Source organism: Mobula hypostoma, chromosome 4 (assembly GCF_963921235.1).
Source record: "Mobula hypostoma chromosome 4, sMobHyp1.1, whole genome shotgun sequence".
In the NCBI taxonomy this organism is placed as follows: Eukaryota; Metazoa; Chordata; class Chondrichthyes; order Myliobatiformes; family Myliobatidae; genus Mobula; species Mobula hypostoma.
The window spans coordinates 62,953,622-62,972,825 of record NC_086100.1 but is presented as its reverse complement, the minus strand read 5'-3'; the positions used below and the strand labels follow the sequence as shown (position 1 = coordinate 62,972,825).

General features: G+C 37.2%; 1 protein-coding gene across 1 annotated transcript in view; it reads left to right on the top strand.

Annotated features, from left to right (window-relative positions):
- Positions 1-19,204, top strand: part of rsrc1 (arginine/serine-rich coiled-coil 1) — a 392,026-nt gene that overhangs the window by 366,647 nt on the left and 6,175 nt on the right. Inside the window, exon 8 of the mRNA XM_063045866.1 lies at positions 15,811-15,914. Within this exon, the coding sequence (XP_062901936.1) occupies positions 15,811-15,914 (104 nt within the window). The remainder of the gene's footprint in view (positions 1-15,810; positions 15,915-19,204) is intronic.

The following is a 19,204-nucleotide window of genomic DNA, read 5'->3' as shown; positions in this document are numbered from 1 at the left end:
GGGATTGAACTAGGGGACATAGCCTCAAGACCTGGGGGAGTAGATTTAGGACAGAGGTGAGGAGGAATTGCTTTTCCCAGAGAGCTGCGAATCTGTGGAATTTTCTGCCCAATGAAGCAGTGAAGGCTGCCTCGGTAGAGATATTTATGACAAGGTTGGATAGATTTTTGCATAGTAGTGGAATTAAGGGTTCTGTGGAAAAGGCAGGTAGGTGAAGATGAGTCCATGGCCAGATCAGCCATGATCTTATTGAATGGTGGAGCAGGCTCGACAGGCCAGATGGCCTACTCCTGCACCTATGTGTTATTTAAGTCTCTCTGCATTCCCAAGCATTTTGCTAAGCATGGGCAACAACCATTTCCTGTCGACCATCCAATTAAAATACTGACCTTTGTGCTCCAGAATTGGTATATAGCCTTGCCTTCTGGGAGTTTGTATATGAATAGTTCTTCATTTGCTCTGGGCTCCTAGATAGTCATGCCCAATGTCTCACCACATCTGGATCCAGGCTTAGAATTACAATCTCGGTATCTGAGCTAGTGCCTGTGATCAATTCACAATATTTTTTTCACTGTCACTGCTTTCTTGCCTTGGAAAGTTGCACTTTTGGGATAGGAGAAAGGCAGAATAATAATGAACAGGTGAACTGAAGGTAAGCTGTCGACTCTGCGGCATTTTAAACTGGAAGAGATAGTGAGGCCATGAAATAGCTGCGTTTATCTTGGTGTGTAGTTGAGGCTTCTCTGCCGTATAGTGCTCCTTGGGGATAGCTTTCTCCGATGTTCTGTCATTAGTATATTCTTACCCATGTCAGAACAATTTCCTACATTACTTCTATCACCTGTGACACTGTTCCTTTAAGTGCTGCAGGTCAACTTTTATAAAACACAAAACAACAACATTTTTAGCCATTTAATGTGCCATACAGCTATTCTACAGCACAGTTAGTGTTGGGCGCGCTCTTCATTCAGAGTAATCAGTGGGCAGCAAGAATCTGTCATTACAACACTCACCTTCAAACACCATTGAAATTAGTTGCCTCTTAATTCTAAGGAACAAGATCATGCACAACAACTGACTTTGATTGCAGTTTTCAGAAACCATTTCTACTCCAGTTAGATCAAGATCTTACTTGCAGAGCATGTCTGAACTTCTTAATCTATAAGTTTTTCCCACATGGCTGATAGGTGCTTTCATTAAATGGACAGTTATTGAACATTTTTGCATTTTTATTTAGGTCAGATTAAAGAGCATTCCCTTTGGGTCAGTTATTCATTTCCTATAAGCAGCAGTAATGAGTGAGCTGATTACTTGGCATCACAACTCTTCCTGTCTCTTTATTTTCTTATATTATTTCCTTGCATTTAGGTTGACTTTGTCAACAGTCTTTCAGTGTGAATAGATGTAACATTATCGCTGTACATTTATACTGACCTAACCCAAATAACTTTCTTCACAAGCTAAGTTTTCAAGGGAAATCAATTATCTGAAGGAAAATCAGAAATGTATGGAAAAAACATTTTATATTGGGCTAGTTTTCCATTATACTGTACACAGGGACAAAACTCAACTTCAGCTATGGGTTTTAACTAATGGTGTCATATCAGCCACTCATTAGATAAGCTGCCTGATTTTCTTTCAGTGAAACTATTTTACACTTTAGAGAGTTAGTGCATTTTTAACATGTTTTGCCAATCTATATCATTAGCCAAAATTTTAATTTATCAGATGTGTTTTAAAAGTCTAATATATGCTATTTTTGACTGCTCTTCATACATACCAATTAATATTTTGCTATAATGCAAATAGAGGTTTGCACTTGTCGGTGCGGTTACCTTCTGGGCATTACTCATGCAAATACTGATGTGCAATTTTAGCTTGGAAGCTATCAGTTGATATCAGCAAATCAATAGCCTTAATAGCTCTTCATTATGGTACACAGTTCATGCATTTGCATGGTCATGTCTAATGCTGTCAGTATTATAGGCAGTTTGGGTCACAACTATTTTCTCATTGCTACCAGAACATATTCATTACTGCTTATTGCATCTTCATTCATGATTAACATCATTATTTTACAATATAGATTTCTTTATATTAACTTTTAAGTTTATTGTAGAAAAGATGACAAAATATTTAACTGAGACATTATGCAGAGATCCAATACAAATAATTAAATTAATTTTTAATTATTTTAAAAGACAAAGGATTAAAGACATTTATAAAAACACATGGCAAATATTAGCTTTTTTATCAGAATTTGCCCAGAGGAAGGCAAATAAGTTGCTATTGGAAAGTTCTGATCAACTGTGAATTTCTAGATTTTGGATATAAATGAATTTGTAATGTATCAATAAGGGGTTAGGAATTCAAGTCCCGCTCCTGAGACTTGGGCACATAATTCAAGGCTGACAGTCTAGTGCAGTACCGAGGAAGTACTCCATTGTTTGTTGTGCTGCTTTTTGAATGTGATGCTAAACCAAGGCATCATAGTCTCTCCAAAGTGGACAGAAAAAATTGACATAGAGCAGTAAAGTTACGTTTGGAGTTGTTTAGCACTGAAGGAGCTTCACTATTATAGATTATCTGATCTAATCACAGTGCTCTTTAAGGTGCTGACTGTACATAACTTGGCTATCATATTTCTTATATGACAAGAGCAAATATTCTTGAAAAATACTTCAGCAAGGTTATGAAAGGCAGTGTAGAATGTCAAGTCTTTATTTCCAATTTTCGTTGCCTTAAACCAGCTTTTTTCTAGTAATCTCAACAATGGTGATTTTATTTACTACTCTTGGGATTACTTTAAAATCTGGGTCTCAATATATTTAGTGAATGGCTCATTGCAAGCAATCTCAAATATTGAGTGTTAGTGAGATTACTTCCTTCATTGTTTTAAAGATGAATTTAAAATTATTCTGTTTGCAGAACGGCGGGGGGGGGCGGAGTGGTTTAAATAAGGCAGAGACACAATAGCTTCCTGTTTCTATAGAATAGATTTGGTATTCAAGCCTGGGTCATAACTTGTTTGACAGTTTATTGGGTGTCCTATTACAACTAGTTACCAATATATGAATATTTTCTGGCCAACTATTTTTAATTCTCTCTTCAGTAGGAGAGGGTGTTCTAGTAGGTAGAAATAAGTAGTTCCTACATTACAAAAGTGTTAACCGACTATTCCACATCCCAAAGTGAATAGCAATCAGGGTTCAATTGCTACCACTGTCTGTAAGGAGTTTATATGTTCTCCCCTGTGATGATGTGTGTTTCCTGCAGGTGCTCCAGTTTCCACCCACATTCCAAAGATGTACCAGTTAGGGTTAGTAGGTAGTGGGCATGCTATGTTGGCACAGGAGATGTGGCGACACTTCAGGCTGCCCCTCAGCATACACTGGGTTATGTTGACACAAATGATGTATTTCACTTTCTGTTTCGATGTGACAAATAAAACTAATCATTAATCTTCAGTTATTGGAACACATAAAAATAAACAAATGGAACAAATGACTGCTGTCGTATGAAATTTGTCACAATAAAATTTATAAGCATATGGTAATTATTTGAATTTCAGTTGCTTTAAATAATGTCATGCGCATTTTCGTTCATTGCGAAGTTTTATTGACTGTTTTGAACTTCTGCCTTTTCTCCTCTTCCACCATATTGTCTGGATGTTTCTGCTAGTCTTTTGTGAAAAATGGCCACTAAACTAAATCAGGTTTCTGGGTGGATCTGAAACTTCTCACGAACTGGGGGTTTCTGGAAAATTATCAGAAGTTATTAACTGCCAGGAAATAGCTATGTGCCAATACAGGATTATTTATTTAAAGTTAATCCAATCCCCACTGTTGCCTATGAGGAGTTTTTACGTTCTCCCCCTAACTGCGTGGGCTTCCCTGGGTGCTCCAGTTTCCCCTCATGGTCCAAGGAGGTACCAATTGATAGGCTAATTGGTCATTGTGAATTGGCCAGTGATTAGGCTTGGACAAATTGGGGCGTTGCTGGGTGGCAGAGGTCTAAGAGCCAGGAAGGCCTGTTTGCACTGCATGTCAATAAATAAATATAATTGTGTGATATCACTGGGTACAAGTAGGAAGTCTTTATTATGTAAAACTAAACCAGAATGTTTACCATGTGTCTTGGAAGTGCTACAATGTTTTTTTTTTGGAGGTGAATGAGGATATCAGATGTGCAATGGTTATTTATACAGTATGTTGTAATGTACTTGTTAGATTTTTAAAAATGCAGCTCAAAATATCTGTGTAGCTCACTTAATTCTGTTGTCATGAAATGATTCATTATTTATTTCGAGTTTCCTTGTATAGTTTTGTGCTCAGCAGAAATATCAAAATGGTACTTGATTTGTAAATAGAGATCATGAAGATTTGAACATGGTCTTTGAGAACATTGGCAAATTATAATTATTTACTGTGTGAAAACCTAATATCAGTAAACACTGAAAGAATACATCCCTTAATTTTATTCATAATTATTAATTTTAAGCTAATACTGTTCTGATATGGAGAAGCAAATTACATTACAGTTAGATTTATAGAAATAAGCATTTCATATTTGAAATTGGAATGTTTTAATAACTCTTCATTTATTCTTGATTAAAAAATTAGAAAAGATTCAAGCATAGGTGCAAATAGCAGGGTTTTTTTTTATCCTGCAGTGTACAAAATTTGCAGTTTTATAAAATGCATTTTTACTAATTTCCTGTAGAATTGCATAGAAATAATTTAAGAGATTCCAAATTCACCTTCTTCTATAATCAGTAAAATGAATTCACAGTTAAATGAACTTTTTCCTAACCAAGAATTAAGAGATAGTCATAAATTTCATGATCAGGCAAATTTCATCATCCACTTGATCCATAAAACCTTGATACTACCCACTAGTGTTTACTGAATCTTCAGCTTTTATTAGAGAATATTTTTACTGAATCTAATTCAGTTATATTCATCAAGAAAATAAATGAGTGTTAACCGATGTGTTTTTGGTGGAGGTTGCATGAACACCTATCTTTTAAAGTGGAGCGAATTGAGAAAGCTATGAATAAGCCATGGGATCCTTGGATTTATCACTGGAGAGTGAAATGAAATGTAACTAAAATATTGGTTAGGTTTTAGCTAGGCACTATAGCTCAGAAAGGATGCTAAAATCTGAGATAGAATTGATGATTTTATTAATTCTCTGGGGGCAAGGAAGAAGCGATATTTGTTCTCCTTAAAATTTAAAAAAAATGGATTTGATGGAAGTGTTAAAACTTGTATATGTTTTGATAGAGCAAATAAAAAGTATTTTCAGTGGTAGAAAAATTGGTAAAGAACAAGCACTGACTGGTGTTGAGGCCAGCAGAGATGTGCAATGATCTTATTGAATAGCAGGGCATACTTAGGGGTCTGGTGGTCTACTGCTGCTCTTGTTTTATTGTGATCCTGGGTTATTTGGTTGAGTACCAAAAGAGGCAGAGGCACTCATATTGTTTTTATATATACAGTGATGTAATTATAGCCTGGATTGCATTGCTTATATGAGAGCTGGAAGCAGGTTTAACAGTGATTCTCAAAGGTGAATTGCATTTATGCCAAAAAAAAAAGATAGATTTGCAATATTATGAGGTAACAACTACAAACTGAGACTTTCAGAGAACTGGCACAACCACTATCAAAACCATCTATGAGTTTGAACATCTCCATCAAATTTTCTTTATCATAATTATTCTACATTGGGTCAATTGATGAATGAACTCAGCTTGTACTGTGAGCTATTAACTGTACAACATCTAAACATACATTGGTTTTGTTATAAAAGCTGCTGTAGAGAATCTCCAAGCAATAATTTTAGTAGCAGAAGTTATTTTGGATATTTATTTTAGCTGGAATTTCCATCATTTTTAAGAGGTTTTGATGAAATTTTGCAATCCAGTTTTTCGCATTGTAGCTACGTTTCTGCATTAACGTGATTGTCAAATAACTTGGGGAAACTATCTAGACCAATTTGCATCTCATTTTGTCAGTAATTAACATTGTTCTAGTAGTTTCACTATTTAGAGAAATCACTAATTAGTGTTTGCAACAATATACGAGATTCTTTATTGGCACATAGATTTCATGGTAGTTCTGGAAATAAATTTCCCCAGGAAACTATGAATGTGAACACTCAGTTTTCAAAAATAGTGCAACCTTGTTCATCTTAAAAACTTTATGATTGGTCAGTTTATAATCACAAAGTTCAAGCAAAAGTGAGTGACACTCATTTCTTCCAAGCAGCAGCCATCCTCTACCCTTCTGCTGTTGATAATTCTGGTTAAATTTTCACCTGCCAGAGGTGTTTCACTTCTGAAGAAAACACTACATCTTGAAGTTTGATATACCACCAGAAATATCTTGGTTCCAGCACAAGGGCCATTACTAAAGCAAGACTGTAGTTTCAAGTCAGAATTACAACTGGGACTGGTAATGAGATACTCATCAAGAAGAGCAGATGAAAAAAAAATGCCTGACAAGGCCTCCTGGGGCAACAAATCAATTATTATGTTGAAAATTCACCAATTTGTTGTCCCAGGAGGAAGCAGTGATCCAGATTTGCAAATTCTATATGCTTGGCTACACTTGCATGACTGTGTGTAGGAACAGGTGGTCAAGTTGCTCCCTGAAATCTCTCAATTGTGCACTTAGAAATGTGTACATTTGCTTTTATTACTTTTAAAATGCATACTTTCAAAAAACTGGATGACAAATATTGTAATGTTTCTAAATTTTGGTAGAATATCGCTCTGACTCTAATGATTTGGCAATAGTACTTGCACTTAGTTTTGATGGTGATAATTTTCAAGCTCTACAAAATAGGGTAATTCCTAGAGATGATCTTTGTTTTCCTGTGGAGACATTTCCACAACATTCTTTGAGCTGATTATTTATTAATCCGTGTGTAGATTTGAATATGACTCATTACAGGGAGAGAGGAGTTGTGTTTCAGTGTAAATTGTGCTGGTTAGTCGAGTAAGTTGTTAAATGAAAAGCTACTGAGAAGAAGTAAGATAAAAAAAAAAGCAGACAGGATTAAGTGCTGAATTACGTGTTACTAGTGTAGAGAAATATTGCAGTGACTTCAGGCTGAGTGTTCCAAAATGTTGGGAATTATTATTTCATTCCATTGCTGATGGAGCCTGCTACATGGACAACAGCTTGCTCTCCATGAGTACCGGCCTGCGTATCACATGGAGAGCTGGGTCTCAACACCCATTTTACCTTTTACTTTAAATATCAGAAAATAATCAAACATTTGCCTGTTTTAGAAATAATATGAATAATTGGTATGTCTGTTGTAGCTTTATTTTCTTAATTACCTCACATGGTGTGAGAATGGTTAAGTTGCTGAATGAGCATGTAGGAGCCTGGACTATTGGTCTAAATAGGCAAGTTTAAATCTCATGTATCAGGAATTTAAATTAAGTATTTAAGTTTATTAGCAATAAAAAGACCTACTCTCAGTAATTGAGACCATGAGGCCACTTGTTTCTCATTTAATGCGCCACCTAATTTACTAATATCTTCAGGAAAGAAAATTTCCAGTCATTACCAGTCTGCTATATTTGTGACTCTAGCCCCACCAATGTAGTTGACCTTTAATGGTATTATTAAACTCCACATCATGTGAACAGATATGAGGTAATTTTAATCATAGAATCATAGAACTATATGGCATGGAAAGGGACGTAATTATCTTAATTTATGCATGTAAATAACTAAACTACTGCTTCAAACAAGTGGAAAAGCAAAATAAAAATTCAAAGCAAAATGGTTGAGTGGAAATATGTCAATTTATTGTTGTCTTGCTAATTGGTAAAATTATCTACCTAGGTCAATAACAGGATGTTTCCTTTTCCAGTGTAATCCTTGTACTATATTTCTTGCCATCAAGATATAGATTCACCTTTGTTGTGTCTCATTCCATGATTCAGCAGTCAAAGAGCTCTTTAATATTTTGAAGAAAATATACTTGGGATTGTTGACTATAAATCACTACACTTTACCTTAAAAAGTTTCTAGTTAACTTTCAAAAATTAACTAAAGTGCTGTGTGTAACCTTGACTGTAAAGTGTAATTTGACCAAACCTTCATTCCCATTCTCAAATCATGTTCAAAACAAGAGGAATGTCAGTCTTCTTACCTCTGATTTCTGCTTAATATACAAGAGACTATTTCTGAGGCCAACAGATTAGGTTTAGGATCAAGATCAGCAATGAAGTTGGTTTTGGTTGATCCCTATTGCCAATGTACATGAGGTAGGAATTTCTTTGCATTGTGAATATCCTTCTGCACCCTCACCAAAACACCAAAAGCTCCACATCCTTCCTGAATGTAGCAACCAGAAATGCTTACAGTACTCCAAATGTGGCCTAACCAAAATATTATATGTATAGCGCAATATGACTTCCCTACTTTTATGCTGCACACCCAACCAATGAAGGCAAGTGTGTCATGTCATCTTTACCACAGTTCATGAAACTGTATCTAAACTTCCAACAACTATTTTTACTTTATCTAACATAAAATGCTGGAGGAACTCAGCAGGTCAGGCACATTGATGGAAATGAATAAACAGTTGACATTTTGGGCTGAGACCCTTCATCAGGACTCAATATTTTCATTTTATGTTTATTTAACGCAGTAAAATATATGAGAAGTTTCACAGGTAATATCCGTATACTGAATTTGGCACCAAATTGAGAAGAAGTGGTTAGTGAGATAATGAAAAAGGTTAACTAAAAGGATAGGTTTCAAGAAAGTATGGGAAAGAGTTCCGGGACTTTCTTTTGAAGTTTGGGAAATAAAGTCACTGGCATTGGGAGAAAGCGGAGTACTGAGATGTTTGACATTGGAAGAATACAAATCCCTTGGATAGTTGGAGGGGTGAAGGGAGGATTGATGCTGTGGAGAAATTCGAACATGTTCATTTTAAATTCAGAGTTAGAACTGCCAGTCTTGATCCATGAGAACAGGAGTGACTGATGTAGATGATCATATTTGGGATGTGTTCATGCTTGTGTAAGGTGGAAAATGAAATGCTGACTATGAAAACTTTGGAAAAGTCAACCATTGTGTTCACAATAGCACGGGAGGGTTTCAGCAGCAGATGGGCAGCCATAGAGGTGGAAGTAGGCAGTCCAGAAGCTATTGAGAATACAAGGTCAGAAGCTTAGTTGCAGGTCGCATTGAATGCCAGTTTTTAACAACAAAATTTTGTTGTACCTTAGAATGGGAGTATTTATTATAACCATTCACTGTGTCATTGCCTATCTTAGTGAATATAATCCAGATAATTCTGGCTTCGTTTTACTTTAAGAGCTGGGTGACTGGTCCCTTTTATGATGTAAAACTACCAATTATAAAATTTAAACTATACATAACCATCAGTTATAGATAACTCCTTTTAAATCTTGATTTTATTTTGCATTTTAATGAATTTTAGAATATTACAAACCTCAGATTCAAAGCATTTCAATGAGCAGAAAATAAAAGCAAACAGAAAGAAAGGATTTGGAATAAATCAGTAGTAGAAGGTTATTGGGCAGACAGAGAGATAAAAGATAGAAGAAGCCAGTAATTGCCTTTAAGATCAGACTACAAAGCATTACTGTAGATTTTACAAGGCCAGCCAGCTATAGAAGAGCTGTAATTTATGAGCTCAGCGTAAAAGAATAGCATAATTGCATTAAAAATTAATGCTAATGAGCACTAAAACGGTGAAGGTGGTTATTATGAAAGTTTGTATTCATCTTCTCTGGGCTGAATGATGGCTAGTGGCTTGATTAATGGCTTAATTTCTATCAATTAGCAGGCAAAAATCTCCTGTGAGGCAAGAGTAAATTGAGCATTGAATTACATATCTGGCCCTGTGTATTTGAAAAAAAGGAGCTGTCTATTATAGGCATATCTCTGACCTAGCCTGAGTGACAAAAATGGTATAGTCTGCAATGTCTGTGTTACCTCTTCTGACAGACTAGTTGTATGTGGTTATGGGGTGTTTGAAGATGGCTAGCAGATGGTAGTTAATGGCTGGTACCTTGTAAACACGTTGTGTTCTGGTTCATAGTAAATTAATCTATTCCGTGAAAAACTTTGTTATAATAACCATTCAAAATAAATGGCCTGAATAGACAACAATGTTGTTGTCTACTTCAAGAAGAGCTTTGGAATAGATGACAATATTATTGGCTATTCAGGCTATTTATTTTCCAATCCATTATGAGCATGATACAATTATTCAGTATTTGATATTCATTCAATTTAATATTTCCAGTTTAACTGTAATGACTTTATACTTAGAGTAAAACATGGGAAAGCTAATTTCTTTTGACATATATTACAGAAATGATAGTGAAGTGAAGCATTGTAATTTTTTAAACAATTTGATGCTTTCAAGTTTTAAGGAGATTTTCAGAATTAATTGGTAAATAATTAAAAAACTACCAACATAATAAAAATTGCATTCCTATTTGAAGACCAATTGTATTATGGCTTTGGCTATCAAGGGATCCAGCAGCAAAACTGATCATAAAATTGTCTTGATTTATTCTTGCACTGTTTTGTAAAATGTTAGATATTTTTACATTTCACATGTTATTACATATAATCATCCTCGTCTTCTACCCTGATCAAAATATAATCTTTTTAAAACTTGTCCTTTGCAAAAAGGCATCCGAGATAATTATCAAAATTAAAGTTATTATACATAATGTTAATTGAAGCTTAATTTCAGAAACATACTGTACACTCAACTTTATTAACAAAATCCATAATGTATGTTTACATGAGCTGACTGAGATATATTTACAAGTTTAAACAATTACAGCTGAAAATCATATTATTTTCTAGAAGATGTACCGAAATCACCAATTGAATGAAAAATAATATGCCGAAGTCTGGAGTAAATAAATTTCTTGTTTAGCAGGCTTCTTGTCCTTGCTTAACACCAAGTATCATTCCTTTCTCACAAAATCTCGTATTTATTTCCAAGCACTGGAAAAGACAGCAGAATGCATATAATAGCTCCCCAAAGTAACTGAACCTCTGCTTCTGTTTTCTTCTACATTTCAAAAGACTAGGTTCATTTGATCAATCCTTCAGCAATAGATCTTTTTTCTCTGTGAGATTTTCAACCTTGATAAATAACACAATGTTTTAATGTCGTAGCTTAAGGGACAATCCCTACTGTGAGTTCCAAATTTAATTTTTAAAAATCCTCAGCACTTGCTCAGATTTCTGAAAACCATGTTTAGTTTACTGGTGATATAAGAATTAATTATTTTTGGCAGTTGCAGTTATTCTTCAATTATCAAACTATTGTAAAATGCTTTTAGCAGCATGTTGACAAATGTTCGTGCCTTCAAAGTAACGCTGATTATCTAACTTATGGATGTACTAATAAACTTGAGACCACCTTGGTTAGATCACTGCTTCCATTTTTACTGTGTGTAGTGCAATTGTTGCTCAGTGCAAAGCCAAGTTTAAAGTTCCAATTGAACAAGTTCAAACAACCGGGAATTTAATCTGGTAGTTTAGACCAGTGATTCTCAACCGTTTTTTGGCCACGGCCCCCTTAGGAGCTTTTCTCAGGTTTCAGGGCCCCCCTTTCAAACAGGGATACATCAAGAACAGATAGACAGGAAATCATTTATTATTAAACACCAAGAAAACTTGAACATTCCGACATACTGGACAAAACTTTAAAAAAAGACTGTATGAAATTAAACATCTATCGGGCCTAATGCGATCCTTGAGCTTGGTGCTTCTCTGCAAGTTTCATGATATTGGGCTCCAAATTAGACCATGACAGTCAGAGGTCACCTCTTGTTGCGATGTCAGTTCTGTTCCTGGATTTTGTCAAGGAGACTACCTTGCAGAATCCACTCTCAACCAAATGTGTTGAGGGAAAGGCAAAAAAATATCATTGGGCTTTTTCCCACAGTGCTGTAAATTTATTCAGCAGATCATTCTTGATCCAAAAATCTTTTTGAAACTGACTGAACTGACGACGTACAGTTATATCACTCTGAAGATCAATCAAACCCTCCTGAATTTCTGCCTCAACTCTGGTGGGTTGTACTTCATATGGATTCAAAATCCAATCCAGGATACCAAGGTTTAATAGGTCATTAAATCTTTCTTGCATATCCTTGTGTATCTGCTTGAGATGTTTCACATAAATGGTAAGGCCTCCTGCTTTCATTTGACAATGTAGTCATGCAGTTCAAACACATGGGCAAAGATGGGTTTTGCGGAGATGTGATGAAACCATATGATAAGTATTCCACTGAATACTGCCGATACTTTTTTTTCGCCAAGGAACTCGTGGGTAGAATTATTTCTGAAAATACTAAGCACGTGAAATACAGATACATTACTGACAAAAAATGCTGTCACCCGGAGCCAGGGATTTTTTTTTCCGGTGACTTCATATGCAGTAATAAACACTTTTCACAACCTACCTTAACATATAATATATCCAAACACATATACTTTAAAGTTACTAGGCTAAAAAAAGGCCTCGCGAGACACGCTGATCTTTGGAGAATGAAGTATGGTGATAATAAATGCGAGAACCCTTGATTGAATACGTTGGCCCGGTGCAGTCTGATTCGCGACTGAGGCTGTGTGGGAGGAGCTTAAGCAATAAATTTACCAGGTGCGCTGAATTCAAACGGTGTGTTGGAAAGATATTATAAGTAGGAGGGAAAATATTGACTCCAATGAAGGTTGCTGCTTGGGGATTTCATTGGTTCAGTTACCAGGGCCCCCATAAACCCTTGGGGCTCTCTTTCTCACAGTTTTCAGTCGGTGGCTCCCTTCGAATACGCCAGGGCCCCCAAGGGGACCATATGGCCCCCGTTGAGAATGGCTGGTTTAGACTGATTGTATGTAAAATGCTCTTCTTTATAAGGTTTAAATTTAAAACTTAGCTGACCAAGAAATGAAATTCTGTATACAGACTAGTTCCACCAATTGCTGTAAGTGGTTGAGCAGTAAAATTTTGGGAAGATCGTGAGGTGAGATTTAGTGGTATGCAGGGGTTACAAAGGGTCAAAGGGCAGCTAATATGAGAAATAGGAAGGGGAGAGATGGATGAGGGTTTTGAAAGCAAAGTTGAGGATTTTAAAATAAAACATTGCTTCACCAAGGGCAAACATGAGTATAATGGGTGAATGGTGCTGTACAGGTTACAACCTGGGCAGCAAAGTTTTCTGAAAACAAGTTAAGAGAATATATTCATTGCATTAGTTCAAGTCTGGAGCCAACAATGCAGATGGGATTTCACTTGCAAGTTAAGCAGAAAAGACAATATTATATTGGTGAAATTAGTCAATTTTTAAAATTGTTGTTGTAAGAAATATTTAAAATGGACTTCATTTAGGAAATACTAAGAATAGCAATGTGGCCATTTTAGCTTATTATCTGCTGACCTCTCCTGGTTAACATGTTGTATTACTATTTTCGAGGATTGATTTGTTCAGCATACCATCTGGTGGCAGTGTTTCCAAACTACATCTGTTCAAAAATGATCAGTTTCCCAAGATAATTTATCACTCTCTTTACAGTTTCATTACCTTTGTGTTCCTATTTCTTAGTCACTTTCAATATCTGTCTATCCCCTTCTTTCTTCTGTTGCTTTCTCCCTGAAATGTTTGCTCATCTCTCACATACCCTCAATGATGGGTGTGAGATAGATTTCAGTTTAATTTGTTGAAGCAACTTTTCCACAATCTTCATTCTGACTGCACATCCTGCTCTGTTGAACTATCCTTCTTAGAGCACACAGCTTCTGCTATAATTGCTTACACCACTTCAAATAAATCCAAGCTATATGAGCCATTTGTAGTTGCTCATATTAATTATATGTTACCATCTCAGTGGTGTGGAAGAACCCAAGCAGCAGAGCTTACAATTGCATACACTGTAAAGTTGTAGATATCACTGGACAATAAAGATTTTGCTTCCTGAATACGTCTGGATATGTCTAATGGATTTTGGGCTGCTGATCATGAAACTCACCATGAAATTTCCCTGTCACGCAGTACTTTTTGACGTCACCTATTTTTGTTATTTCAATTCATAATTCAAGTCAACTGAAATGTTTCCACAGTGTAAGCTGAAACCATGAAGTGCAACATGTCACTAACTATTCATCTTCTATATTCCCATTTAGACTTCTTCCCTGCAAATCTTGCTGCTGTCAGTGACAAGCATGGTGTAAGGTTTCACCAGGACATTTTGGTTATGGAGAAACAGTATTAGGGCAATTGGAATCCATCAATGCTGTCTGATGCTTGTTGGACATTTAAGCAAGAAGTCTCACACACCGAGTACAAAGGAAAATCAACAACAAAACATTTTTAACTTAGTTGAATGATTGCAAAGCATCAGCACCATTCTGCAATTAAATGCATTATATTCAATAAAAGTTAATTTCTTGTTTCTCCAAATTCCTACATGATACAAGTAGTCTGAAATTATATTTGTGTTCAGCTTCAAATGGTCTATCATCAACAAAAAAAATTGTGGAAGCAAAACTTTCGAAAAATTCACTTGAATTTATCTGTAGCTGAGAGAAACAGATTAGTACAACATATCTGTGAAAAGAGTATTCGCAGAATCAAAGAGATTCACATCATGAAGGGGGCAACTTGCCTCGATGAGTTCACAGTGACTCAACTAGAGCCAACGCCATATAGCCCTGCAAATTTTGTTCCTTAAGATACTGATCCAGCTCTCTTCTAAACATTATAATTGAATGTCTGCAGCACATCACTTTTTCCAATAGTGCATTGAAGTACCACCCTTCTCCTTGTGTACAAAAGATTTCCCCATGTTAAGACTTCCAGATTCAAGGCAACTTTGCATCAGGATGTGACAGATACCACTGAATGTAACCTAGTTACCCTTCAGTTTTCCTTTAATCACAGTCTTCACTTGTCCCAGTTGTTGCAAGAACTAATACTTCAGTGGTTCCAGCACAGCTGGTGAAAGATTGATGAATTCATGTACAGTTGGCTGAATTTGGTTTTGTCGTATTACCTTGAACAACCCCAATTCTTGCAGGCTCAGTGTTCGCTGCACTATCTTGCAAGAGCAACAGAAGACCAGGCTGCCCAAGTGACAGGTAGAATGATTGGGATTGACAGAGGTGGGATTATAAATATAATCCTGAGAGAAGAAAGGGTAGTGCATGCAAACGATGGAATGTGTGTAAAAGTTCATGTGTCCATGTCTGAGAATGTGGAGAAACTTATGTATGTTAAATAAGTGAATCTATTGATATTGATGCATGTTCATGGTCTTCTGCTGTAGGTACATCCACTTGTTGATGATAGACTGCTTGAAGCTTAACACAAATATAAGTTAAGACTACTTGTATGGTATAGGAATTTGGAGAACAAGAAATTAACTTTTATTGAATATAATGCATTTAATTGCAGAATGGTGCTGACACTTTGCAATAGTTCAACTAAGGTAAAAGTGTTTTGTTGAAGTGGATGTACTTAGAGCAGCAGAAGACCATGAACATGTTGAAGACACTTGGTGATCACTTTATTAGGTTCAGAAGGTACATAATAAAGTGGCCACCGAGTGTATATTAATAACCTAGAATATGGTACAGAATAATATAGAAGTAAGTGGAGGAACTCGCTGCAGTAAGGGTATTGGGACTCAATGTACCAATTAGACACTAGCTGCCGGGGTAATTACATAACAGTATTTGGAAACATTATTTAAACTAAAGTCTTTTTAATTTATATTTTTGCAGAAACTACAATTGAAGAACAGGTGAAACGAGTCAAAAGTATTGAAGCTATTGAAAGTGATTTTTTTGTCCAACAAACTTTCAGATCAAATAGAGATGTGAAAAAAGTAAGTATTTGTTAAGGAGGATCAATTGTAATAAATGTCACTCAGCAAGCAATCAGCACAGTCCAGAAGATTAAAATACAGTGTGCAAAAGTCTTTTTTATATATATAAAAAAGATTTTTGCCTGATTTTTGCATAGTACTGTAGCAATTTTACTATTACACTGTTCTGCCACAAAAAAATAACAGGTTTCATAATGTGAGTGATGCTAAATCTGATTCTGATATGGGCCTCTTTTGTGGACAGAAAGTGGGAAGGAGGCAGGAAGAGGAGAATCATGGTTGAGAAAAGGGGAAGGGAGAGGGGTGGGAGTGGAATGCACCAGAGAGACATGCTGTAAGTATCGATAAGCCAATTGTTTGGAATCAAATGATCCTGCCTAGTGTCCCGGGGCTGGTTGTGCCCGCACCTGCACTCCCCACTCCCCCACCCCAGTACTCCTCCTCTGCTACCTGTCCCACATCCCTTGCAGTGCTCCACCTTTGCCATTCCCAACATCTTTTGCTCCCACCAGATTTATATGCCTAAGACTTTTATACAGTACTATATCTACAGAAATATAATTAGAGATATCGTAAGTAAATATATGTAACTGGAAGAAGGTCAGTTTCAGTGAGTTGAAAATACTGTACATCTGGCCGAATGTAAATTAGATTCAAAGACTGAAAGGCAAATGTGTAATTGAACGCAAACAACAGGAATTCTGCAGATGCTGGAAATTCAAGCAACACACATAAAAGTTGCTGGTGAACGCAGCAGGCCAGGCAGCATCTCTAGGAAGAGGTGCAGTCGACGTTTCAGGCCGAGACCCTTCGTCAGGACTAACTGAAGGAAGAGTGAGTAAGAGATTTGAAAGTTGGAGGGGGAGGGGGAGATCCAAAATAATAGGAGAAGACAGGAGGGGGAGGGATGGAGCCAAGAGCTGGACAGGTGATAGGCAAAAGGGATACGAGAGGATCATGGGACAGGAGGTCCGGGAAGAAAGACAGTGGGGGGGGGACCCAGAGGATGGGCAAGGGGTATATTCAGAGGAACAGAGGGAGAAAAAGGAGAGTGAGAGAAAGAATGTGTGCATAAAAATAAGTAACAGATGGGGTACGAGGGGGAGGTGGGGCATTAGCGGAAGTTAGAGAAGTCGATGTTCATGCCATCAGGTTGGAGGCTACCCAGACGGAATGTAAGGTGTTGTTCCTCCGACCAACCTGAGTGTGGCTTCGTCTTTACAGTAGAGGAGGCCGTGGATAGACGTGTCAGAATGGGAATGGGATGTGGAATTGAAATTTGTGGCCGCTGGGAGATCCTGCTTTCTCTGGCGGACAGAGCGTAGGTGTTCAGCAAAGCGGTCTCCCAGTATGCGTTGGGTCTCGCCAATATATAAAAGGCCACATCGGGAGCACCGGACGCAGTATATCACCCCAGCCGACTCACAGATGAGGCAACACTTCACCTGTGAGTTGGCTGGGGTGATATACTGCGTCCGGTGCTCCCGATGTGGCCTTTTATATATTGGCGAGACCCGACGCAGACTGGGAGACCGCTTTGCTGAACATCTACGCTCTGTCCGCCAGAGAAAGCAGGATCTCCCAGTGGCCACACATTTCAATTCCACATCCCATTCCCATTCTGACATGTCTATCCACGGCCTCCTCTACTGTAAAGATGAAGCCACACTCAGGTTGGAGGAACAACACCTTACATTCCGTCTGGGTAGCCTCCAACCTGATGGCATGAACATCGACTTCTCTAACTTCCGCTAATGCCCCACCTCCTCCTCGTACCCCATCTGTTACTTATTTTTATACACACATTCTTTCTCTCACTCTCCTTTTTCTCCCTGTGTCCCTCTGAATATACCCCTTGCCCATCCTCTGGGTCCCCCCCCCCTTGTCTTTCTTCCCGGACCTCCTGTCCCATGATCCTCTCGTATCCCTTTTGCCTATCACCTGTCCAGCTCTTGGCTCCATCCCTCCCCCTCCTGTCTTCTCCTATCATTTTGGATCTCCCCCTCCCCCTCCAACTTTCAAATCCCTTACTCACTCTTCCTTCAGTTAGTTCTGACAAAGGGTCTCGGCCTGAAACGTCGACTGCACCTCTTCCTAGAGATGCTGCCTGGCCTGCTGCGTTCACCAGCAACTTTCATGTGTGTTGGTTGTGTAATTGAACAATGTGTTGCCTTTAAAGAGAAGTGTGTTTGAGTCTTTGCTAGAATTACAGGTTGAACACCTCTTATCCTAAATGCTTAAGGCTGGAAGTGTTTCAGATTTCGGATATTTCAGATTTTGGAATATTTGCATCTATATAATGAGATAACTTTGGGATGGGAGCCAAGTCTGAACAGAAAATCCATTTCCATTACGTATATAGCTTATACATATTCCCTGAATTTACTTTAATATAATATTTTTAATAATTTTGTGCATTAAACATTGAACCATTAGAAAGGTAAACTCTCAGTACCTTGGCACCCAGCTGGACAGTCAGTGGCTGTTTAGCATCACCATCATTCTCAACTTTGAATTTACGTGCTACTGGTAACCAGTCTTTCTCTTACACTTGTTGACCACACATATGTACTAATGCAACGGTTCAGTGTGTTAGATTTTTATCAGCACTGATCTTGGCAAACATATCAATGAATTTCTCTACTGCTTCATGATCAGCAGATGCTTTATCACCACAAATCTTTAAAAATGTAATGCCTTCCCTTTTCCTAAAATTCTGCAAACAACCTGGTGAATATTTGTAACTACCCTCAATTTTGAGTTTTCATTGTTTCATGATCAGCAATACCGTTAAGGCGCAGATGTTCACTCTGACACCAAATCCATTCTTTCAGTACACAATCAAGATCTTAATTTTTCACTTTACGTCCTGCTTTTCTATTTTTCATTAACTTCTGTTCACTACTTTCAGGATAGAACTTTAATAGCTTGTCCTTCTGTTTCTTCAGATTGTAGAAACACCAACATCTCTCAAATGCTTCACATCTTCATTGCTGTGAAATTTTTCCAACAACTTGACTTTCTGTGTTATAGATAAACATAAATGCTTCATCTTTTTCTTTTCACTATTACTCATAGAGATAACTGCAGGCCTTTTTGACATTTTCAACAATATCTTCAGAGAATAAGTACAAAATACATGGTAATCACTGCGAGTAATGCACAAAGGCCTGGTTATGATGACTGCTGAAAACAAACTGGCACCAACATGACCTCACTCAGGGTATGTAAGGTCATTTCTCAGAACTGTCTCTGGTGCACAGAGACCTACGCATCGACTGGGAATTTTT